Source organism: Sander lucioperca, chromosome 3 (assembly GCF_008315115.2).
Source record: "Sander lucioperca isolate FBNREF2018 chromosome 3, SLUC_FBN_1.2, whole genome shotgun sequence".
Taxonomy (NCBI): Eukaryota; Metazoa; Chordata; class Actinopteri; order Perciformes; family Percidae; genus Sander; species Sander lucioperca.
Window position 1 is genome coordinate 39,334,651 of NC_050175.1, and position 24,854 is coordinate 39,359,504.

Consider the following 24,854-nt stretch of genomic DNA (forward strand, 5'->3'; position numbering starts at 1 on the left):
TAGCACAGTGGTTCCCAACCTTTTTTCCTTGGCGCCCCCCCTACTTATGTCTAAGAAAAGCTGAGCCCCCCCTCCGAAACTGAAGGTGAGGTAACTTTCCCTTACTTTCTTTTTTGATATAGAGGAGTTATCAGCACTTTTACGTTTCTCCGCCATGTTTCGTTCATAAAATAGTGATGCCGTGGCGGCAGGAAAAACCAGGATGAAAGCAGCTAGCAGCTAGCAGCTAGCAGCTAACAGCTAACAGCTATCAGCTAACAGCTAGCAGCTAACAGCTGACCTGATGACAGCAGGGTCCCAGGTTAAGAGGTCCCGGAGGTTTGGCCTACTAAGTAGCCTGCCTACAAGTTTAAGCGAGAATAAAAATATATAGTTTTTATACAGACTTTTATATACATTATATAGTCTAGTGTATTATCATAATTTGTTTAACATGTTTAACATTTTTTACCTCAACCTCAAACCAGATAAAGACTTGCGCCCCCTCTGTGATCTTTGCCGCCCCCCTTAGGGGTCCCCGGACCCCAGGTTGGGAACCACTGCTCTAGCAAACATACTGGTGAGGCTAACGATCCGGCATAAATGGTGGAGAGGTGATGATCAGGACCAGGTGTGCAGATTGCAGATAAGACACAGGTGTGGGTGGTTGCAGATTCTCCCGCCTTGCTTCGTCGCCAGGCAACCACACAGGGTGCGTTCAGGAACTCCCAGAAAACACAGACTCACAGGCGAAAAAACAGAAACTGAGGCAGAAAATGAACTCAGGAGGTGGAATTCATGACAAGCTCCATCGTGTTGTAACTAAGACATCTGCTGAAATAATGAATGAATAATTAATAATTTTAATGAATAATAATTTTATTCATTAGCATGATTGCCGTACTGTTTAGTTCAAAAATATCCAAAATACCGTACAAAAACATACCAGACGCGAGCTTTTATTTTGAAAAGTCAAAGATCGTGGACAGCACCAAGCCGGGATGGCATGAGACGGGAGGTCTCCAGGCTGCAGCCTATCAAATATCCTTTCGGTCCGGTGATATATATATATATATATATATATATATATATATATATATATATATATATATATATATATATATAAACGAAGGAAGGAGTGGTAGCATGCAAGCCCCCAAATTGACGATTGTCTGAGAAATGGAGTTTTGGATAATGTTCAGCTTCGGCCAGCTTCCCTATCCTAAAATATACAATGACTGAGGAAGCCTAGTGACGAGTCCATAGCAACCAGTGTTTGAATTACCCAGTGTCCTTTGCTGCATGGTCTCAATGTTTTATTTTATTTCATATGAATACTAGTTTACTAGAGGAGTAACTTAGTATTTGAAGTAATGCAGTAATGCAGGAAGTGTGCATTTAGTTTCCATGCTTATTGTGTTTCCACAACAATGTTGGTGAGTAAATCTACTGAAATGGCCACCACACCATAACAGAGGAGTGGGATGCGTCAGATGAAACCTGGTTCCCACGGCAGGATAATTAGGCTGATTTTAGCCCCGATTCCCCCCTTCCGACAATCTTAAGGATGCTCTGATTATGGTAAAATAATCTGATCAGATATTCCTGCCGTGTGTGGTGTGTTAAGACTGCTCTCGTCTGCTCGGAGGGACGTCGGGACCGCTCCCATCTCAAATCGGGGATATCCAACATGTTGGATTGTTTTGGCCCGATTTCTCCTGGTGTGTGGTGTCCCCCCGGGGACAAACGAGCACGCAGCCTGTGGACTGTGGCGCGTAGCCAATCAGAAAGCGAGGTGACGAGGCGTAGAGCTTAGATCGGTCCAAAAAATCAAGCCCGAACCTGCCCGAGCCCGAGCACGTTGCGTCCGAGCCCGGCCCGGCCCGACACATTAACTGTAATTATGAGCCCGAGCCCGATTTAAACCCGACAATTTTTTTAATACGTGGGCCGTTATAACTGACGTTCTCAACTACAATTCAGAGTTGTTTGAACTACAGAAATCTGTTTAGAATAATACAACAAGGACGAAGCTGTAAACTGCTGTTAGTTTATTCAGAATGGAACGGATCGCAAATGATCTGAATGAAGAAACGTAAAAAAAAAAAAGAAACGATGATGCACAACATATTGTTGTCACTGCCCACGACTTGTTTAAACTGCTTCCATACCTCCGACTTTCCTCCACACTTGCTCAAAGGTAATTCGAGAGGAGGAGACTCCGCGCATGAAGTGCTGCATTTTGTAACTGCAGCCTAACTTTTGTAGGCTACACATTTGTTACTTTTAAATAGCCTATATATATATTTATAATATTTCTTGATTATGGCATAGCTTTCTCCCCACCCAAATAGGATAATAAGGTAATGGATAAAAAAAAAAAAATTGCTTGATCAAGGGTCCGGCCCGGGCCCGGCCCGAGGATGTGGCGGAAAATAACGGGCCGAGCCCGACCCGAGGTCCGGTCTGGCTCGGGTCGGGCTCGGGCCGAGAATCTAAACTCTAACGAGGCGGCGAGGAAAGCACCGGGGAACAACATCAAAACAGCCGGCGGCACGGCGCACCAGAAAGTCCGGTGGACGTCGGAGATAAGTAGAGCAAGTATAGTCGTTGTCTCCACTTCTTTGACCATCGCATTTTCTTTTGATAAAGTTTTTTTTCGGTTAAAAACAAACTACCAACTATCGCCACTGCATCTTCTTCGTCCGCCATGATTGTTTACTCTGAAGTCACGTTTGATCTCGAGGGATTTTGCGAGATTTCCCGTCTGACCTGGGAATGCTCGGGAGTCAGATCGGTTCGTGTGTGATGAGTTGATTTTGCCGTGTGCTGCTCACCACACGCTGTACGACCAAAACTGGTAGACCGTGATTTTTTATCGCCGTGTGTGGAGTCTCTCAGGATTGGAAAATCGGCCGACAATTTTAAAATCGTCCCGTGTGAACCAGGCTTTAGGGTGCAGAGGTTTAGTAACGAATGTTATGGCTGTAAAAAAAATAATGGTTGTCTGTATGTCTTTGCCAAGTGCAAGCCAGTACAGAAGACGTCAATAAGTTGTTGGGGAGGGTCATCCCTTTTTTTCATATCATTTTGGAGGGTCAACCAAAAATGTATTGCTGGTGAAGGGAGGGTCAGGTGTGTTTTTAAATTAAAGGTCCCATATGGTGACACTTAAACTTATATGTGTACCGTTTATATGTGTCTATTTAACACTAATTTAATAGTGTTACCAAAAAAAAAAAGAGTTGATTTTCCCACACTTTTCTGAGAGCCTTTTTTCTCCCCTCCCACACACGCTTGGATTCGCTGCTGGATGGAATGTTCAGCCCACAACTAAAGAGCAGAATGCTCTGATTGGCTAAGCACAGATCTAGAATCAGATTTTGTTGGAAGCCTACTATAAACCAACATGGCAGCGGGATTTGCAAGACCTTACCAGTTAGAGCCCGAATGCTCAAGTTCAGAGGATTCAGGCGAAGAGGACCAATTAATCTATTTTGGAAGAGGTCAGCAGGACGTTTCAGAGTGGTAAGTTGATTGCGTTTTCATTTTAGTAGGCTGTAACGCTTTAGAAAAAGTCAGCTAACGTTAGACAGTGATGTGGCTATTCGGGGCTAAGGCTAACGTTATATGGTGGCTGTGTATTTTTGCGTCTTTCGGGTTTTTAAACATTTGAAAGTCACAGAAACCACTTAGAGTGAATGATGTGTTTTCATGTTATTGTCATGCTTTCTGCGATGTGTCTGTGTTTATATTCCGGCGCACGGCACATAACGTTACCTGACACACGCCCACCTACTCTTCTCTCTGTGCGCCGCTGTTGCCTGGAAAAGGCAGCGGTGTCAGCAGCATAAAGGTCCCCTGGGACCGCCGGTAGATGATATATTACGACCTTATTTGTAGTTTCGTAAAATGTATCAGACTTTACGAATATGAAGGAAATTGCTACTTAATGTTCTTACCTCAGTCCTCGCAATGTCGTAATGTTCAAATACATTCTCCAGTCAGTACTAAATATTTGAAAACACCCAGATCAAGTATTAAAGTTAATTGTTGTTTCCAAATATATTAAATTTGTTTTCATTGAATTAAAAAAATTGGCGTGCTTTTCCTGTTTCATGCTTCAGTTAATGTTTAATGTTACTACAGGTGCACATGTGGACATTGTGAGCGGATGCCGTCCGAGGTTGAAAATGTGTGCTGCAGGGAGATACCTCAGGTAACGTTACAATTATTGTCTGGTTTATCTCACTGCATCCACGTAGATATTAAAAAGGATGCAATAAGCCAAGTGTTGTCAAAGAGCACAAAGACACAGCATCACCGGGTTACCTTGCTTCCTGCTTTTTGTTAATATCACTGTCATATGTAATTTAACGGTCTATGTAATATTTTATAAAGGTCAGAAGAAGATGTGACGAGCTACCTGACCCACCACAGTGTATGGTGGACCACCCAGGCCTGGAACCTGTCTGTCTGAACCCTTATTCACTGCAGAATGCACTGAATATTTACAGGGCTGATTATGGACCTCTGAGACTCAGAGTAATGACAAAGTAAGTGCTCCAACAAATCGTTTATAATATATTTTTTTATATACAGCTGTTTTAATTATATTATGCTACATTAATTAAACCAGATAACTCCTGTTTTACAACACCAATAAGTGTGAGGGCCACAGCAGAGAAACAATTGACAACAGAAGCTTACAAATGTTTAATAAAATTTTATTTACAGAGACCCAACAATTCCCCCAAGAGCAAGCGTTTTGTGCGACAGTGGCGAGGAAAACTTCCTTTTAACAGGCAGAAACCTCGGACAGAACCAGGCTCTTGGTGGGCGGCCATCTGACACTGCCGGTTGGGGGGACAGAGAGAGAGAGAGAGAGAAGGGCTGCATAGAAACTACAATAATGAAATTAAAGGAGAACTCCGGGCAATTTTTACATTAATCTTGATCGCTATAAGTATGTGAGTACTGTCGATAGCAAAAAAAATGAGCCGAATCGGTGCTAGCTAACTGGAGCTGCTGCAGCTAATGCCGAGAGCTCCCACTTAGCTAGAACGGCAGTTTTGGGGGCATATCATAAAGAGTGCCTTTGTGCCTCTTAACAGACACAACATGCAATTAAAATGTCTGTGCAACATGAACAGGGTCCTTACATGACATTGTTTAAATTCACCTACCCTGTTAGCTGCGAGCTGCCGTCTGGGATGAGTGAGTGTTCAGCCAGGCTTCGGTGATAATCATCAAGCAGCAGTTCCCTGTGTATTTGTAGCATATATATCCATTTTGTGTGCGATCCATCTGGCGTTGGTGAATAGCAGTCTCTGCAGTGGCGAACTGTGTGTTAGTTGCCTTAGCCAGGCTAGCAGGGCCGACCGGCATCCTTCTACTTCCTCCCCGCCTTCCTCACCTGCCGCGGCCGACAACAATCCACGGGCGCCCGCTGGTCTGGTGGATGTCCTCCAGAGGACAGTTCATGCTTTCACGGTGAAATTTATGTGCTGAAAAAAGTTTATTTCCCCCTCAAAAATAGGTAATTGAGCACTGTAGTGGTTATGATCATATCAGTGCTATGTAACTATATGAAAATGGGCCAAATAATGTTTCTTGTACAGTAATAGCGTTACTGAAGGCTAGCTCTAGCTCTATAGTTAGCTACATTACTCCAAGGTTCTTCCCTTGTGAACACCTCCGCTCTCTCACACACCACACTCCGATCTGCACACTGCTGTTTACCTTTTCCTGCTACAACTGAATTCCCGCGGGACTTCAGCACAAGACTACAGTCAGCCTTCTGTAAAGCTGTTACTTTACAAGAACCAGGCTTCATTTGTCCCGTTTCCATGTAGTTACATAGTCACTGATATGATCATAACCACTACAGTGCTCAATTACCTATTTTTGAGGGGGAAATAAACTTTTTTCGCCGCAAAAATTTCGCCGCGAAAGCATGAACTGTCCTCTGGAGGACATCCACCAGACCAGCGGGCGCCCGTGGATTGATGTCGGCCGCGGCAGGTGAGGAAGGCGGGGAGGAAGTAGAAGGATGCCGGTCGGCCCTGCTAGCCTGGCTAAGGCAACTAACACACAGGTCGCCACTGCAGAGACTGCTATTCACCAACGCCAGATGGATCGCACACAAAATGGATATATATGCTACAAATACACAGGGAACTGCTGCTTGATGATTATTACTGAAGCCTGGCTGAACACTCACTCATCCCAGACGGCAGCTAGCAGCTAACAGGGTAGGTGAATTTAAACAATGTCTGAGTTGAAAACACATCTTGTTGTCATGTAAGGGCCCCGTTCATGTTGCACAGACATCTTAATTGCATGTTGTGTCTGTTAAGAGGCACAAAGGCACTCTTTATGATATGCCCCCAAAACTGCTGTTCTAGCTAACTGGGAGCTCTCGGCATTAGCTGCAGCAGCTCCAGTTAGCTAGCACCGATTTGGATCTTTTTTTTGCTATCGATAGTACTCACATACTTATAGCGATCAAGATTAACGTAAAAATTGCCCGGAGTTGTCCTTTAACTACAATAAAAATGGTAATAGGGGGCGTCAGCAGGACCCCCACAATCCAAAGAAACCTGCGCATTCATGGAACAGAGATGAAAAGAAACCACAATAACAAGTTAACATTAAAACAACTAATGTAATAACAGAAATATTAATATTTATAGCAGTCTAATAGAATGTTAAGAACTGTAGCTATTATAGCCTGCTTCAGAACCACTCTGCGGCTGGATAAGGGTGTGAACGGCTCTCTCCAAAAACTTCCTGTTGTCGGTCCAGCTGAGCTCAGACTGGCTCACCTCACTAAAAACAAAATGTTTACACAGAAAGATTTACTTAGACTGATGCCCACTGCTATTATTTTTATCCTGTAATTGGATCAATGTAATTGATATATTATAATAATGATTATGATAATGTATTTATTGGGACCGGCTCTTCTGTTAATAAGGAGTCTGTACCTCTGCCGTTGCTCCTTCTTGCACTACCGTTGTTGAGGTTGTCGGTCCACCTGAGCTCTGACTGGCTCCCCTCACTGAAGACAGCAAAAGTTTAAACAAAATGTCAGTTAGAAGTATATGCATAACTCAAAACATGTAACCTGTTTAAGTATGTCATTTCTATTTCTTCTGTTTTAGTCGTTACAAGTATTTGGCCTACAGAAGTTTTGTCAGCTGGTGCTGGGCGTTTCTTGGTCGAAGGGTCAGGGTTGTTATCCCTTCATGCGTCGTCCTTCGAATAAGGACAGAGTATGCAGACAGTACCTACACTGGTTTTCGACCTGTGCTGGATTGAAGCGTGACACAAATCCTGCAATGGCCTCTTCCATGGATGGCACCGAGAACTCAGCACAAAGATCCTCTGGAATGGTGATCTTCTGCAGCTCTTCAGTCAAAGGTGCTGGGTCAGGGACAACACTCTCAAATGTGAGGGCGATGAGTTCATTTACATAGCCTGTGGAATTCAATTCAATTCAATTCAATTTTATTTATAGTATCAAATCATAACAAGAGTTATCTCGAGACACTTTACAGATAGAGTAGGTCTAGACCAAACTCTGTAGTTTACGAAGCCCCAACTATTACAGTGGTTGCCTCAAGAGCAAGCATTAGCAGTAGCTAGTGCGACAGTGGTGAGGAAAAACTCCCTTTTTTGTTAGGAAGAAACCTCGGACAGACCCAGACTCTTGGTAGGCGGTGTCTGACGGCACCAGTTGGGGGAGTGGTGAATGGTGGCAATAATAGTCATAATGAAGATAGTGGAACAGTGACCACAATGGTAGTCGTAGTAGTTCATGTCATAGTAGGGCACAGCAGGGCGTTACGGGGTGTAGAATGAATGAATTCTTTTTTATTTATTCATTAACATGTAATGTTCAATAGCAATGTACTAAATGTATGTGTGGCACGATGTGTTCTACACGACACGCAAATATTAGCCCCCCCCTTTTAATTTTTGAACTGATCAGAAGCTAAGGACTCAACAAAATAAACTACTTTATTACTTATCAGTGTCTGGTCACAGGGTCATTTGAGTACATGTGAGGTTGTTCCTGCTGAATATAATAGCAATGGCGCTAGTGCAAGGAGGAGCAACAGCAGAGGTACAGTTAATTTAGCATAAAAATGTATGTTATCTGTTTCCCCCAGATGATCACATTGCCAAGCTGCACCACTTTCTGCAGGAAGTTTTTGGAGAGAGCCGTTCACACCCTTATCCAGCCGCAGAGTGGTTCTGAAGCAGGCTATAATAGCTACAGTTCTTAACATTCTATTAGACTGCTATAAATATTAATATTTCTGTTATTACATTAGTTGTTATAATGTTAACTTGTTATTGTGGTTTCTTTTCATCTCTGTTCCATGAATGCGTGTTAATAACTTAGCATCTTGCTTTCTCGCAGGTTTCTTTGGATTGTGGGGGTCCTGCTGACGCCCCCTATTACCATTTTTATTGTAGTTAATTTCATTATTGTAGTTTCTATGCAGCCCTTCTCTCTCTCTCTGTCCTCCCAACCGACAGTGTCAGATGCCCACCAAGAGCCTGGTTCTGTCCGAGGTTTCTGCCTGTTAAAAGGAAGTTTTCCTCGCCACTGTCGCAAGAAATGCATGCTCTTGGGGGAATTGTTGGGTCTCTGTTTATTAGTCCTGCTCTACATGAAATACCCTGAGAAAACTTCTGTTATGATTTGACATTATAAATAAAATAAAATTGAATTAATGTTGCATGTTGTGATAATTTACTTACAGAATGTCGGCTCAATTTTCCTTCGTTTGAGGCTGTATCCCCCTTTCTTCGCTTTAGGGAAGGCCAGTTTAAAGGCAGGACCTCCCAGAGCACTTGTTGACTGTGGCCGGTTGGCATTCTCATTGAAGTGGAATGCTGAGAGATAGAGTCTGCAACAACAACAACAACAATGTTGTGTATTTTATTACTTAAATACATTGTACAAAGAAATAGAAGTCTACACACTGTGCTAAGCTACCTGAGGAAATGGCCCAGATCAAAACTTTTTGTATTTTAGTAATCTGGTCAGAAAGTAGGCCAGCAAAACTACTCTAACAGGGGTATTTCTGTCATAATGATGGCTGGCTGTGCATAATCACTTGCATAATGTGCATTACCTGCAAAGCATCCCAATGAATGGGTAAACCACACTCTTTGGTGCAAAGCGGATGACAACGCTGTGGAAGGCCTCAAGAGAGGATGTTTGGTGGTGAGGGCTTAGTTTCTCCACACCCTCGATGAACCTCTTGTTTGTAAGGACCTTCTCCAGTCTGTAGGAAGCCTTTGATCCTACGAAATTATTTTAAAACTGTTTAGAAAATGCCTTTAGATGCCAAATGTAATGGTTTTATATTACCATCATTCATATTTTTCAAAGGAATAAAATAAGAATAAATGTATACCTGGCTTCAACCACCTCCTCTTATCTATGACATCACTGTGCTCACACTTTGGAAAAAGGGGGTCTTCGTGTGTGTGAATGTTGTGGATGTGATTGATGACAGATGTCCACTTTGCCACCTTCTCTGGGCCTGTCTTGGATGATGATGCAGTCCAGTAGAGATGGTTCCTAATACTCTGTTGCCACTTTTTTACCACCTCACAATCCTTCTCCTTGGCAAGTTTGTCAATGTTCTTAGACATCCCTTGGATTAAACAATATAGTAAAAACTACTGAGTAATATTGAAATTCCATGTCAGAGCTAACTGTAAATTACAAATTCAGACAGAACAGTGCGTCAAAAGCATAATAGATTAATATGTCATACCCTTATCAATATGCCAGACGTCATAGTACTGTGTGATGCCCTTTTCTCTCAGGTATTTTTGAATCTGGAGGTGGCGGTCTGTGACTATGCAGTCCAATGTGACACCACTTGCCTCCAGAAGAGCAAGGCTTCGCTTCAGACCTTCCTTCTCCATGTAGTAACTCCCTCCGACCTCATTGCTCTGTTGATAGAAAACAGGGTAGATTGAGGGAAGAGGACACAATAAGAAATAGCTGGAGCAAAAGTCCAATGTGCTGTCATAAAAGGTCATGTCAGATTACTATGTTGGGGATGCTTTGCAATTGCATTTGCACTACTAAGTAGTGGTGGTTGAAATATCTTTGGTAATATACACACCTGCACAAGTTGGATATCGATGACTGTGCTGGTTTCAAGATTCATCACAGTATAGCTTCCAAATTTGGCACAATGGCCTGCAAGACAACGGTGCACATAAATCGCAGTAAAACAATGTAGCACAGTACATAGAGACAGTACATAAGGCAGTTTAAAAAGAAAACGGTGCAACTATTTCCGCTGTTGCACTACATAGTTGCACTCCGGTCCCACCCTACAGGGTGATACAGTGAAAGTGCTACCAGAAATTAGTTTTCAACTCAAAATGATGGTGTTTCTGCTACTGACCTGGAGAATCTGCCCGCATATCTCCTCCAATGATAACCTTGCTCTGCTGGCTTAAACTTTGAAGCTCAACCTGCTGGGCCCTTTTCCATTTCCAAACAATGGCAGGTTCTAGATAGGTTTTGGCATGTTTCCCGAAAGCTTGGTATCGCATGCTCCTCACACCAAATGCATTGAAAACCTTTTTAAAAAATAATGAAAACATGTAAATTGCAAGTTGATATGCATATCACAAAAAAAACATTTTGTACAAATGAGCACCTAAATACCTTTTTCATTTGGATGAAAGATGTCCCTGTAAAATATACAGCTGCAGAGAGATGAATGTTCCCTGCAGGTGTACTTCCAATGAACGGTTGACTCTTCCACTGTCTGTTGAACTCACAGCGGTGGCACGTCTGATCAACAGCAAGGAAAGTCCCACGTATAGTTTTCCGGACATCACACATGGAGCTGCACACTGGACATAACTCAAACAACTCGAGGAGGCAGTTTTCATACACAATATATTTAGGTACATCATATGGTAGTGAGGCTTGTCTGTGCAAGGGAAAAAAAGAAGCACAACAGAAAAACATAAGAAATATTATTCACATCAGAATTGAGACACATCAAAGATAAATAGCTATTGGAGCTTTCTTGAGAACTTACGATACAGTCGATGACTCTGTTGTCATTGATAATAATATAGCTTTATTGCAGACACAGGTCCATATAACCCATAATACAGTATACATAGTATAAAAAAGAGATACAAAAACACATAAAAAATTGCATATTAACCTATAGGATACACAATAATACATAAAAATTGCATATGAGCCTATAGGATATAAAGGCTGCTGCACCAATGTCGTCTTAACCTGGAAGTGTATCTACAGCTTTTCAGAGGGCTGACTAGGGCTTCAATAATGTGGTTCTCTGACTTGTCCAATCGACACATAAAACTAAACATCAATTGTCTTAAGAGTGCCTCACACGTTGGCACTCTAGTGGACACAAACAAATGACTGGCACTCTGCCACCTAGGGACACGGAGCAGCAGTCTCATTGCATCATTGTCTGCTACCTTGAGCCTCTGCATACTCTTTTTCTTATAATTAGACCACAATTGAGCAGTATATAACGGTGTGATGTAGGTTCTAAACAGAGAGCACTTCACAGAGTCAGAGCACATAGAGAACCTCCTTATAAGCATGTTAGCTTGAGAGTAGATTTTACAGCGCTGATACACTTCGAATGAAAGTGGAGTCATTAGGGTCAGTAGCCTCAATGGAGCCCTCCCATTCATCGTCATCCTCCTCTAGTTCCAGTCGCGGCCTCTTTTTGGGTGGAAGGGGCTTCAAGGGTGTTGAGGTGAGAAGTGGGGGAGACCACACATTCTCGCAGACCACACTTGTCTGAGAAGCTATTTGGAAATGATGCCTTTGTCAAACAATGTAGACTGTGGCTCATTTGAAATAGCAGTAATAACAAACCATCATGTAGTGCATAAGATATCTGTATACAGTCTCTAAGATCAATGTTAAATGTCTGCCCACATTATGTACTATATCTCACTGATAAGGTTCCCATATTTGTTTTCTCTTTGATCCCCTCTTTCAAATGCAATAGGAATATATGGTTCATAGATATAAAATTTGGGAATACCTATTACCAGTACTGCCCTACAAAGCAAAAAGGCAGTAACTACGCAGAGTGCAGAACTGAGAAAAATGATTTTAAAGTTATCCTGTCATCCAGCTAAGTAGTTGTAGGTAGATTATTGGACATGTGGCTGTTTTTGTTACTTTATATTAGCTTATTCTTTGTACATATCAATCCTCATATTTAATTTGATATTTTACCCCTATTTTGCAGTTACTGTATTCTTGCTTTGTATTACTTACCAAAAACGTGGCACCATACCAAGGAAAAAGGCAGTAACTACAGATTCTTCAAAAACTATTTTGCCAGAACTTGGGCTCTGGGTGTGTTAGATACACTGTATTTGAAATAATTGGAACCATTTGTTTTCCTGAACATGGATATACCAAAACCAACACTAATTTGACCATTTTAGGTCAATATTTTCCACCCGGAAGCTGTTCTGGTGCTGAAACGGCTGCTTAAAGTCTCACATTGCTAAGCTGTTATCAAGTTATCCTGTCATCCAGCTAAGTAGTTGTAGGTAGATTATTGGACATGTGGCTGTTTTTGTTACTTTATATTAACTCATTCTTTGTACATATCAATCCTCATATTTAATTTGATATTTTACCCCTATTTTGCAGTTACTGTACAAACGACTACCATTTTTCTCCACAACGACACACATTTGAGATAAGATGTTTTGTCACATAACAAAGGATGCCTTGAATGTCATGAAAATGATAATAACTCATTTTGGACCAAAAATGCAGTTACTGCCTTTTTGTTTTGTAGGGCAGAGTAATCATTCAAATGATTACTTTTGACTTATCAGCTTATAAACAAAAATGTAAACAAAACACAACTTTGCAGGTAAACTACCATTTACAAAAATTCAATTTCACTAACCTCTGCTTCTGATGTGAGTCTTAAGAGTGTCCTTGGATAGTTGGGTTCCAACAGATCTTTTTGGAAAGGGGGTCAGTCTGGCAGCCAGTTACTCCGGGAGGTACTGACCTGGGAAACAGGTCTAATGGCTCCCTAAGAATACATTCACATATATTAGGAAATGAAAAGGAGACAGCGTGATAATATTGCTAGTCATAACACATTTCATTTTTCATTGTAGGCATACAACAAAAAGTGTGGTAACTATCAGAGACCAGCAGCAACAGAACACAAGAAAAAAAACATTTGACGAGGTAGCGTCCTCTATCTACTATAACGTAAATGACAAATAAAGGCACTTGGATGAGGCAAGTAACACTAAACAGTGGCAGTGCAAATAGTGCAGTATAACAAGGTATTTAACAAGTTAGATGCAATACAGATATATGTGCATATAATAAATAATAGGTAACGAGCTTGGTTAATCACATGTAGAGCTTATAACATATACTGATATAATATATATATATATATATATACCTCATCTGTCTGTAAAGGAAGACAGCAGGGCGAGAGAAAGTAAAATCAAAAGGGTTGGCAAGCAGGGGATGCATTTTTTATCATTTGACAGAATCGCTAATTAAATATCAATAACATAATCCTTTATTTATATCGTTTATAAAAGATTATCAGTGTACTTTCTTGCCAGATTCGCTCGCCAAGAAAATACTGTATATCAGACGCTGCAAATGGCGAGCCGCTGCGCGTCCTGTCTCACAGCTGGATGGAGAAAAAAAGCTGCTAGAGCCTCCAGGGGACTTCGGGGCGCTTTTGCCCCTAAAAACGGACTTGAACTCGGCGAGAGCACCAACACAGGTTCGCTGAGTATACGCGCGCCGCCATTTTGCTAAAAGACGATGTGATGCACTCACACAATCAATCACAGAGTATCTGTCGGTACACGATCCGTTCTGCCTGCACGATCCGTTCTGCACATGCGCAAGATAATACTGTTTTACGTATCCATACGACCTGCACGATCTGTTCCACGCTAGCCTATGGCTAGCCTCCACCGGGAAGCTAACGTTAGTTTAGCTAACAGCTAATTCGGCTAACCGCTAGCTGACAGCTAGATTCAGTCTAAAATAACGTTAACTCAAACGTAATGGGAAAAGCAGGCTACAGCTAAATTAAGACTTCACAGTAATAACAAAGACAAGTATTGAGTGATTGGATTTTAAATGAGCACAAGTAAAGTAGAACTGACGTAACAGCTGTTATATATGTTAGGTGTTTGTTATATATGTCAACGTTTATTTTCAAGTTTTATTTTGAGGGTCTTTTAAAGTTATTACATGCTGTCTCAGCTAGCAGTTAGCCGAATTAGCTGTTAGCTAAACTAACGTTAGCTTGGCTGTCGACCGGAAGCGTGGAACAGATCGTGCAGTGTCGTAAATCCTCGTACAACCGCGCATGCGCGAACATTTTGCGCATGTGCAGAACGGATCGTGCAGGCAGAACGGATCGTGTACCGACAGTCTATCTATAGTTTCCTCTTGGCCAGAGATTAACAATATTACAAACAAACTAAAATAGTAGGCGACATCACTATTGTTTGCTTTGTAGCTAACGTCAGTTAGCTAGTTCAGTAGTTAGACAACAGCTAACGTTATAATGTGCGCGCACACACACACACAGACACACACACACACACACACACACACACACACACACACACTACGTTAGCTAGCGATGACACAGCCAGCTAACCAACCATTAGGAAAAACGAAACATGATCAACTCAGTTAGCTAGCTAGTAATCTAGCTACGTTATAAAATAGTTTTTACTCACCGTTTCAATGTTTGGGAGAGGGTGCCGAATAGTTGGAATGGATCCTTTCATCAACAGTAATTTTGATACGACTCCAGCATCATAAAGCCCCTGATTCAGTACGAACTGCTGTGAAAAATGTGCAGTACATAGCCGAAAAGCCTGACTTGGCACAGGTTTAGGCAAGTCTCCAAAAATAAAATCCATCCACTTGTCAGCGACATCTTTGTCTTTTGGAAGGCAGTGCAGTGATGTATTTGATACTCTGCACCCTGGAATGATGCATTTCTCATGGCCAGTTTTCAGGGACGACTTAACTCCCGACATGACTCCCGGTTCTTCTTGGATTCTTCTCAGCGGCACGAAGCGAACGTTGGGAAAGGGGGCGGGGCTAGGTCGATTTTGGAACACGACACCCATTGGTTACCCGGTTTCTACGTAGCAAATACATCAAATTCTAACTGGCCCGTTTAGCTGGAAGGCGGTCTAGTTTTGTGGGGGGTGGAGAAATGGCGGCAGTGAGCGATTTCACATTTTCACAGCTTTTAATTTAAACCCCCGAGCCTATAGGAAACACAGAATCCCATAAAAACCCATTTTCACCATATGGGACCTTTAAAGATCCCAAAACTCCTCCGGTGGCCCCTGAAACAGTCCCTAACGGTAGGTTTCCACACAGCGGAATTTCGCTTCGCTCTCATTGACGTTAAATGGAGACAAAAATGAGAGCGAATCTCCAAGGGGAGCGAAACAAAGTTGACGAAAGTTTAACTTTATTCAAATGAGGACCACTCGAGAACCAATCAGCTCCGTGTGTTTGTGTTTGGAGGCGGGAGTTACAAAAATAGTCTGACCAAGATGGCGGAGGTTATCAGAGCCAGACCAAGGGGGTAAGCTTCTCCTCGGACCGCGAACCTCCTATGGCGCCATTTTAATGCTACAAAGCGATCACCCCCCGTTAGCATCCCATTGACTGCCATTCATTTTGACGTCACTTTGACAGAGAATAACTTTACATCTGAAGAGTTTAAAGACTCTATTTGTCCGTTGTTTATTTCTAAAGAAACACGACAATGTATAAAAGGCTCCATTACCTTGTACCTCACGTTATGGCTCCGTAGCAGACGTTTTTATAAAAATAGGCTAACGATTGGGTCATAACCACGAGACTTACTGTCTCATAGTAGAGGAATTACCGTATAGTACAGGAGAAGCTCTCAGGCAGTTTGGACTTCCATTAGCTGTTTAAGTTTAATTACTAATGTTAACTATCATTTTAGTGATCAATAATTAGCCTGTGTCTATGTTATCTCCTTACATATACCTACGCTCTCCGTCTCTGCTAGATTGGGAATGATTGAGATTTCTCTTGGCACAGCTACCAGAAGACTTCCAACTTTCAGACAGGTTGCTCACGTCACATCTACGTCTTCAAGCTCAGTTGGAGGCTGCTCAGTAACGCTCAGCCATCACCGGGAAAGATCTTCTAAAGGCCTTCACTGGTCTCCGTCCAGAGCAACGGGATCTGTTGGTCCATTCTTATATACAGTCTATGGGCCAGACTGATCTCATGAAGTGGCGTATGTATGACACGCCAATTCGTATTTCATTTAGGCGTGTTATCAAGACGCATAATCGCTTTTTAGCGTGTTTATCAACGCAATTCGCCCGCCATTGACCTACATTACGAGTGAATTTTGGACATAGCGAGTAGTATAAAGCGACGTTGGTCCACATACGGAGGTTGGTTGGGGTGGCGGACGGGTAAAACACAGGACTTTCACCCGCGTGTGGTGATTTTTTAAAACACAGGACTTTCACCCAGGAGAGCCGGGTTCACGTCCCGTGTGTGGCGATTTTCAACCATTTATTTATTTATTTTTTTGTTATTTTTTTTTAACCCTTCCCCAATGTTTCTTTCCTAAACCCAACCGATTATTGTTTTCCTAAGCGTGTTTTTGTCGTTATTTTCCGTGTTTTTGTCGTTTTTTTGTGTTACTAAAGCCTTTCCCAATGTTCTTTTCCTAAACCCAACCTTTTTTTTTTTTCTTTTTGTTTTTCTTACATGCGTGACGTTGTTCTCGAGATAGTACGTCACGTTCTCGTGATAACACGCAACGTGGCGACGCCACGTGGTGGGTATTTTTACATCTGCTGTATACAGCGTAGAAAAACACGTGGATAGCTGAAAATGCGTACAGATAACACGCCATTTGGCTTTAGGAAAATGGCGTGTATGTTTACGCAAAGTCATGATGCCATGTTGTCAGAGCTGTATCGTGAAAATCTGTCACGGGCGGTTTTTGTACATACCGCAGAATACATAATTTGGCGCACTTTACGCTTCCCCTCCCATCTCTTTATGGGAAACTCCCACTTTCCCCTTCAACCTCCCGTGAATGCATATGCATGACACGGAAAAGCGCAATTTGCCATTTTCAATTCCCGCGACAGGCAGTCTGCGCTTTTACCTCAGTGCGGCCTGTTTGTACATACCTCGCCATGCTTTTACGCACACGTTGCGAAACAAATACTCCTAAGTGGCCGCAAAAGCGTTAGTACATCTGAGGCCTGTACTACGAATCAAGATCAACATGTCCTGGATTTCTTTCAGTTACCTGGCTTCACTTAACCTAACAACCGCGGTCCCGCATAACCTGTATCACGACGGTGGTTATCAACTAGTTCAGTTAATCCAGGGTTTCCCAATCCAGCAGCGCGCGCGTTCACATAAAAGAGGCGGTGTTTGCTCAGCATGACCAATCACAAACATCTACAAGAGCTGCATATTTTAAACAAGAAGAGCAAACTATAATTCTACAATACATTAGACTAAACTGGTCACTTCCCCATCAGTCAGGCACAAGATCTGACCATATATAATTACACTTTTGCTTTCCATAAACTGTCGTTGCTTTAGGCTTTTATTCCTGTTATAACCCCAGCAGTGGTACGCGATCGTGAGAGAAAATTAAAAAAAACATAAAAACATAATTTAAACCGATGTGCGCATTGGCAACACACGGCTCAAGAAGCCAACAAATAGCCTATACGTAAATCCCTCCGCTGAAAATCTATATCTTTCATAAAAATACCCATCAGGGAATGTTAACAGGGTTGTCGCTCTCTAAATGTTTTAACTTTTATGAGCGCACCTCTCTCTCTCCGCCCACCGAGCTCCAGCTGATCTTCTAAGAACGGTGACGCCGTTATTAATCGAGTATTGATTGGTCAGTGGGCGGTGCTTTGACACCGGTTGATCTCTAATCTCCAACATAACCTGCTCCTGACCAGGTTAGGTGTTCAGCATAAGTTACCACGGCGATTTAACCCGGTAACAAGTGATCCACCTTCGTAGTACACAAAACCCAGGGTTGAACCTGAAGTTAGCTCGTTAACGCCAAATCTCGCTTCGTAGTACAGGCCTCTGGTCCTCAGAGCCCAACGGCCTCCACCTCAAAACCTTCTCTAACAACAATTCCCACCAAAACGCTTTTGGTGCGCACTTTCACCACAGGAGCCTCTAGAGGGGACGTCAGGACGTTGTCCTCTTGATAGCTTCTATCTGTCTGCATACATGAACCTGTTATTGTGCTCCAGTGAGCAACAAAAGTGGCTCAATAGAGACAGAGTGCATTTAAAGCTTTAGTGCTTAACTGTTTGAAATTAATGAACATCCGTTACATTCGAGCCATTGCCAAATGAGTTGCTACAAAGCTAATTAAGACTATCAGCTCCACACAACTCTCTCTGTATTTCTCAGTATGACTATGTTCAGAAGATTGTGGCGTCCGGTGACTTTCCCGCGCAGAAAGTGGCACGATCACGGAAGGTTTGTATCATGTGGACGTGCGGACAGTTTTGTTGTCATTACTTAGAATTCCTCATGGGGGTGACAGAAACTATGCACTATGGCCTCTATCTTGCACCTGGTGCAGTGCAACGCAAAGCCTGACGCAAGACGTGTCTTTGCTGGTTTAACACCGACGCAGTTGTCAGTTCCCCGTCCAGCGTCCACGTCGTTTAAATAGCAAATGCACCTGACCCCATCTGTGGCCCATGGGCGTGGTGGTCTTACAGGGAGGTGTGTTCAGGTGCATTCTGGGCATGCTGGTCTTACATTAAGGTGTGTTCAGGTGCATTCTGGGCGTGTCCAGTTCCCACCAATTCTAGCAGGCCTGTAACCACGGCAACCGCTGTATAGCTAGCATCCATCGGTGGTAACCATGGAGTCCCCCCCCCCTCCCCCCCCGCTGCTCGTTCTCCGACCAGAAATCACAAGTTTCATAACATTGATTTATTCAGCGCTGAAATGTAACTAAGTACATTTACTCAACATAAGTACTTGTACTTAAGTCCAGATGTTGAGGTACTTGTACTTTACTTGAGTCTTTTCTTTTCATGCCACTTTCTACTTCTACTCCGCTACATTTCAGAGAGAAATATCCAACCCGGTCTCACGGAAGTTCGTGAAATGGTCACGTTATTTTGATCTATTGATTCGTGTACAGGGAAACGATTTTGTACTTTATTTCGTGGTGGTCACCACGAACTTGGAACGTTACTATTTTACACACTGCCATGACACCCTGCTCTGGGGGAGATGGTGACAACACGATCCACGATCTCTGGGGGACGCAACAACAGGGAAATTAAACGCCGCATGCCGGCAACAACTGCCATGACACTGGCCTGCTCTGGGGGTTGCAAAAACGGGGACGCCACACGTGGTAGAAGTCGACAACAACGGCTGCCGGGACACGATCCGCGGTCTCTGGGGGACGCAACAACGGGGACATTAAACGCCGCACGCCGGCAACAACAACGGCTTCATTCCCCCTGCTCTGTCGTTTCCCCCTCTCATTCCCTCTGCTCTGGTGTTTCCCCCTCTCATTCCCCCTGCTCTGGTGTTTCCCCCTCTCATTCCCTCTGCTCTGGTGTTTCCCCCTCTCATTCCCCCTGCTCTGGTGTTTCCCCCTCTCATTCCCCTGCTCTGTCGTTTCCCCCTCTCATTCCCTCTGCTCTGGTGTTTCCCCCTCTCATTCCCCCTGCTCTGTCGTTTCCCCCTCTCATTCCCTCTGCTCTGGTGTTTCCCCCTCTCATTCCCCCTGCTCTGGAGTTTCCCCCTCTCATTTCCCCCTCTCTGGCGTTTCCCCCTCTCATTCCCCCTGCTCTGGAGTTTCCCCCTCTCGTTCCCCCTGCTCTGTCGTTTCCCCCTCTCATTCCCCTGCTCTGGCGTTTCCCCCTCTCATTCCCCCTGCTCTGGAGTTTCCCCCTCTCATTTCCCCCTCTCTGGCGTTTCCCCCTCTCATTCCCCCTGCTCTGGAGTTTCCCCCTCTCGTTCCCCCTGCTCTGTCGTTTCCCCCTCTCATTCCCCCTGCTCTGTCGTCCCCCCCTCTCATTCCCCCTCCTCTGGCGTCTCCCCCTCTCATTCCCTCTGCTCTGGTGTTTCCCCCTCTCATTCCCCCTGCTCTAGTGTTTCCCCCTCTCATTCCCCCTGCTCTGGTGTTTCCCCCTCTCATTCCCCCTGCTCTAGTGTTTCCCCCTCTCATTCCCCCTGCTCTGGTGTTTCCCCCTCTCATTCCCCCTGCTCTAGTGTTTCCCCCTCTCATTCCCCCTGCTCTAGTGTTTCCCCCTCTCATTCCCCCTGCTCTGTCGTCCCCCCCTCTCATTCCCCCTCCTCTGGCGTCTCCCCCTCTCATTCCCTCTGCTCTGGTGTTTCCCCCTCTCATTCCCCCTGCTCTAGTGTTTCCCCCTCTCATTCCCCCTGCTCTGGTGTTTCCCCCTCTCATTCCCCCTGCTCTAGTGTTTCCCCCTCTCATTCCCCCTGCTCTGGTGTTTCCCCCTCTCATTCCCCCTGCTCTAGTGTTTCCCCCTCTCATTCCCCCTGCTCTAGTGTTTCCCCCTCTCATTCCCCCTGCTCTTGTGTTTCCCCCTCTCATTCCCCCTTCTCTGGCGTTTCCCCCTCTCATTCCCTCTGCTCTGGTGTTTCCCCCTCTCATTTCCCCCTCTCTGGCGTTTCCCCCTCTCATTCCCCCTGCTCTGGCGTTTCCCCCTCTCATTCCCCCTGCTCTAGTGTTTCCCCCTCTCATTCCCCCTGCTCTAGTGTTTCCCCCTCTCATTCCCCCTGCTCTAGTGTTTCCCCCTCTCGTTCCCCCTGCTCTGTCGTTTCCCCCTCTCATTCCCCCTGCTCTGGCGTTTCTCCCTCTCATTCCCCCCGCTCTGGCGTTTCCCCCTCTCATTCCCCCTGCTCTGGTGTTTCCCCCTCTCATTCCCCCTGCTCTGGCATTTCCCCCTCTCATTCCCCCTGCTCTGGAGTTTCTCCCTCTCATTCCCCCTGCTCTGGCGTTTCCCCCTCTCATTCCCCCTGCTCTGGAGTTTCTCCCTCTCATTCCCCCTGCTCTGGCGTTTCTCCCTCTCATTCCCCCTGCTCTGGAGTTTCTCCCTCTCATTCCCCCTGCTCTGGCGTTTCCCCCTCTCATTCTCTCTCTGCCAACAGCTTCTCCAACTTTACTTTCAGTGTGCATGAGCACAAACAAAAGGAGTGCTGAAAAGCTGCGTGAGCTCCGAGTTTGTTTTGGTGTTCAAATATGAATATGAATTCAGAGTGCAGGTCTATACAATAAAACGGCACCAATCCACTCTCCGACTGCTGTGTCTCTGTGTTTTTTGGGGACAGGTGGTGTTATTGTGTGAGCAGACTAGAATAATGCATCTTGTTATTTTGTGTTCTCTGCAGGAGAAGTCTGTGTCCGAGGCTTAAAGGCTGACTGGGATTCAGTTTTGAGATGTGGCGGCTTGTTTGATGCTGTTTTGTATTTAGCCGTTTGGGAGTCTGACGCAGCTGTCTCCTCCATTCGGTTTTATTTCTGGATCCAATTGCTGCGTTGGTTTTTTTGTCCTACCAGGCGGTTAATTGCATTCACCTGGCATCCCGACTGTGTGCAGGCTGGTCTCTTCCAATCCTTCTTCCTCTCCTTCTTCTTTAAACTCACAGTTTGCTGAATACATTGGATAAAAATTTAACGTTTAAAATAATACCAATGCAATTGCGTCCACTAAAAGTTGTGTTTTTGCCGTTGACAGACTCAGATTGTTATTCTAGGTGTCTGACAACATTATGGAAAGGATCCCTACAGAGATAGACCTTTTAGTTAAAGAGTAAGATCATTTTTGTTTAACATGAAACAGCCCCAAAATCATCATTACCAAACCCACCAGACTCCATGTAAATAATCAGTACTTTTATCATCGTAAAACACACCTCATTCAAAGTCGACAGAAACAAAATAAGACTATCAAAAGCCGTCTTGGTTCATCTTTCCACTGTTCCAACAATCACCACTCTGGTTTGGTTGAAATAAACCCTTAATTCACCTATTTACATGTGGAAATATGCTGGCTCTATACACGCTAAAAGTACTGATTATTTACATGGAGTCTGGTGGGTTTGGTGATGGGGATTTCTGGGCTGTTTCTGGTTAAACTAAAAGGATCTTACTCTTTAACTAAAAGGTCTATCTCTGCAGGGATCCTTTCCATAATGTTGTCAGACACTTAGAATAATAATCTGAGTCTGTCAGCAGCAAAAACAGAACTTTTAATGGACGGAAATTACCCATTTTCCTTATAGGGCTACATTGCAGCCCGGTTCATGGCTGCCAGGTACTCGTTCAATACTGGACCAATTTCAGAGATGTTCGTTCACATTAATCACTTAGACACCAATGCATGGGAAAATAGGATCCAGGTTGAAAATAAATAACACAAAATGACCTTTTAACAGCTCTGACAGACCTGTTTAGTTGGAGCTAACCTCGCTCTTATTTTAATAAATGGGGAGAGAAGGGAAGCAGCAGAGTTTGCCTTTATTATTGGATCCCGGCCGAGCGGTCAGGGGTGACTGACAGTAGTTTTGGTGAGAGGGGCCGAGTTTCAATTAGCTTCTCCCTCAGGAGGAGAGAGGCCGCTCATCTGCAGCACCGAGCACGGAAACCTGCCAAGACCACTTTCATCTCTCGGGGTCCAGATAGAAAAAACCTGTAAAACTCTGCTGTTTCACTCTCATTTACTCTTTTAAAGATACACCTCCTCATTCAATTTGAAGGCCTAACAACTCCCCAGCCGGGCTCTCTTTTATTCCAACCCGTTCTCACTCCGAACTCGTAAAATACGGATGTTTGGACAGTGGCTGTCAGCGTCTGAAGCGCTGAAAAGCGCCCTTCAGAGTGTTTGTAGAACGTACTGGGGAGAGCAGCAGCTACACAGGGTTTGAAGCTGCCGAAGCATTAAGAGCGACTACGGTAGCGAGTAGTATCAAAGCCCAAAAATCCACATTGGGAGGTTGGTTGGGGGGGTGGATGGGTCAAACAATACAGGACTTTCACCCAGGAGACCGGGGATCGTATACCGCGTGTCACGTTTCCTAAACCCAACCGTCCCGTTCTTCTTTATCTAAACCCAACTGTCCCGTTCTTCTTTTCCTAAACCCAACCGTCCCGTTCTTCTTTTCCTAAACCCAACCGTCCCGTTCTTCTTTACCTAAACCCAACTGTCCTGTTCTTTTCCTAAACCCAACTGTCCTGTTCTTCTTTACCTAAACCCAACTGTCCTGTTCTTTTCCTAAACCCAACCGTCCCGTTCGTTTCCTAAACCCAACCGTCCCGTTCTTTTCCTAAACCCAACCGTCCCGTTCTTCTTTTCCTAAACCCAACCGTCCCGTTCTTCTTTTCCTAAACCCAACCGTCCCGTTCTTCTTTTCCTAAACCCAACTGTCCTGTTCTTTTCCTAAACCCAACCGTCCCGTTCGTTTCCTAAACCCAACCGTCCCGTTCTTTTCCTAAACCCAACCGTCCCATTCTTTTCCTAAACCCAACCGTCCCGTTCTTCTTTTCCTAAACCCAACCGTCCCGTTCTTCTTTTCCTAAACCCAACCGTCCCGTTCTTCTTTACTATCCGGTCGGAAAGCCCCTAATGTCCCCATAGGAGGTACGCTTTCCGGATGCTCGCTTACCCCCTTGCCCCAACCTGAGTGGCGCTCTTAAACTTCCTCACCTTACTTCCTGCTCTGCTCCTGTCATAACTACTACGGCCACTAGAGGGCGCCGCCACTAGAAACCTGAATATAGGTCGCGATTGCTGCTTGAACAAACCACGTCTGGGAGCGTTTTTTCAGGGGAGAACAGTCTCTTTTTTTTTTCTCGCAAAATAAGCGGGCTTGCATGATTTCATAATCCCTGCATTTTCGTTGCAAAAAAGTTACAAATATTCACGGTTCATTCACAGCCTTTTTCCAAAGGGGTGTCACCAACAGACACCACTCAAATGCCTCTGGGCGCTACTAGATAGTCCTTCAACCAATCAGACCAACGATCCGGGTGACGTAGCAGCGACAGCGCCATCAACCGGTTGCTACACTTTGGTGACCGTCACGTTGAATGTAAGAATGTAAAGAAAAAGCTGCTCGCCGTCGCTGCGCTATCGTTAGCGTGTAAAGCCCGCCTCAACGGTTGTGATTGGTGTAAAGCCCGCCTCAACGGTTGTGATTTGTGCCTCAATTTGGACAAATTGGAAATGGGTTTGAATGGGCTCTTGGCCAGACGGACTTGCAGAGCAAATCTCAAATTTGCCAGAAGTTCGTCAGGGTTTTCCCAGGCTACCTTGAAGTTAGCGTCCCCCTCCTGTCTCTCTCCTGTCTCTGGGCTGATTCTCCAGCTCACACACACACACACACACACACACACACACACACACACACACACACACACACACACTGACAAGCCATTATCTCTTCTCTCTTCAAGCAGACTCCTTTGACTCCATCTTACCTCGCAGAACATGGGAGTTGCTGCTCTACCGCTGCCTCTGTCGGTTAGTTTGTTAGTTTTGTTAGTTCCTAACCCTTTCAAACAACAAAATCAGACAATAACAAAAATCTTAATGTGTAAAGATTTTTTTTACAGTTTGTAGCTCAGGAGTAGTGCCGTGAGACTGACGTAACTTCACACCTCAGAGTAGTGAAATGACCAGAGAGCTCTCCTGATGATAGAAACACCTTCAACATCAGAGGAGGGAAATGGAGA

The 24,854-nt window shown here is 44.3% G+C and overlaps 1 protein-coding gene across 4 annotated transcripts; it reads right to left on the reverse strand.

The window, feature by feature from the left end:
• Positions 1-4,679: 4,679 nt before the first annotated feature.
• LOC116061900 lies at positions 4,680-10,939 on the reverse strand. Of its 4 annotated transcripts, none has more exons than XM_031316273.2 (10): positions 10,694-10,939; positions 10,428-10,605; positions 10,140-10,216; positions 9,783-9,963; positions 9,417-9,659; positions 9,132-9,303; positions 8,755-8,903; positions 7,276-7,461; positions 6,969-7,042; positions 4,680-4,832 (listed from the first exon to the last, which is right to left on the reverse strand). In XM_031316273.2, exons 1-10 carry the CDS (start codon positions 10,871-10,873, stop codon positions 4,707-4,709), a joined length of 1,566 nt encoding a protein of 521 aa, XP_031172133.2. In that variant the 5' UTR covers positions 10,874-10,939; the 3' UTR covers positions 4,680-4,706. The 4 variants fall into 4 exon arrangements, 3 of the variants coding, with proteins under 3 accessions (XP_031172133.2, XP_031172134.2, XP_031172135.2); XM_031316274.2 differs by lacking the exon at positions 4,680-4,832 and adding an exon at positions 6,778-6,810 and having other exon boundaries at positions 10,694-10,938; XR_004107839.2 differs by lacking the exon at positions 4,680-4,832 and adding an exon at positions 6,787-6,810 and having other exon boundaries at positions 7,168-7,461.
• Between the last annotated feature and the right edge of the window lie 13,915 nt (positions 10,940-24,854).

Excerpts from the sequence above, each read along its gene's own strand:
- LOC116061900 (XM_031316273.2), bottom strand. The coding sequence starts at position 10,873 with ATGTGTGATGTCCGGAAAACTATACGTGGGACTTTCCTTGCTGTTGAT. Across the intron at positions 8,904-9,131 it reads TTCATTGGGATGCTTTGCAG|ACTCTATCTCTCAGCATTCC; the intron begins GTAATGCACATT and ends TTGTTGTTGCAG. Across the intron at positions 7,462-8,754 it reads GAAAATTGAGCCGACATTCT|GCTATGTAAATGAACTCATC; the intron begins GTAAGTAAATTA and ends TGAATTCCACAG.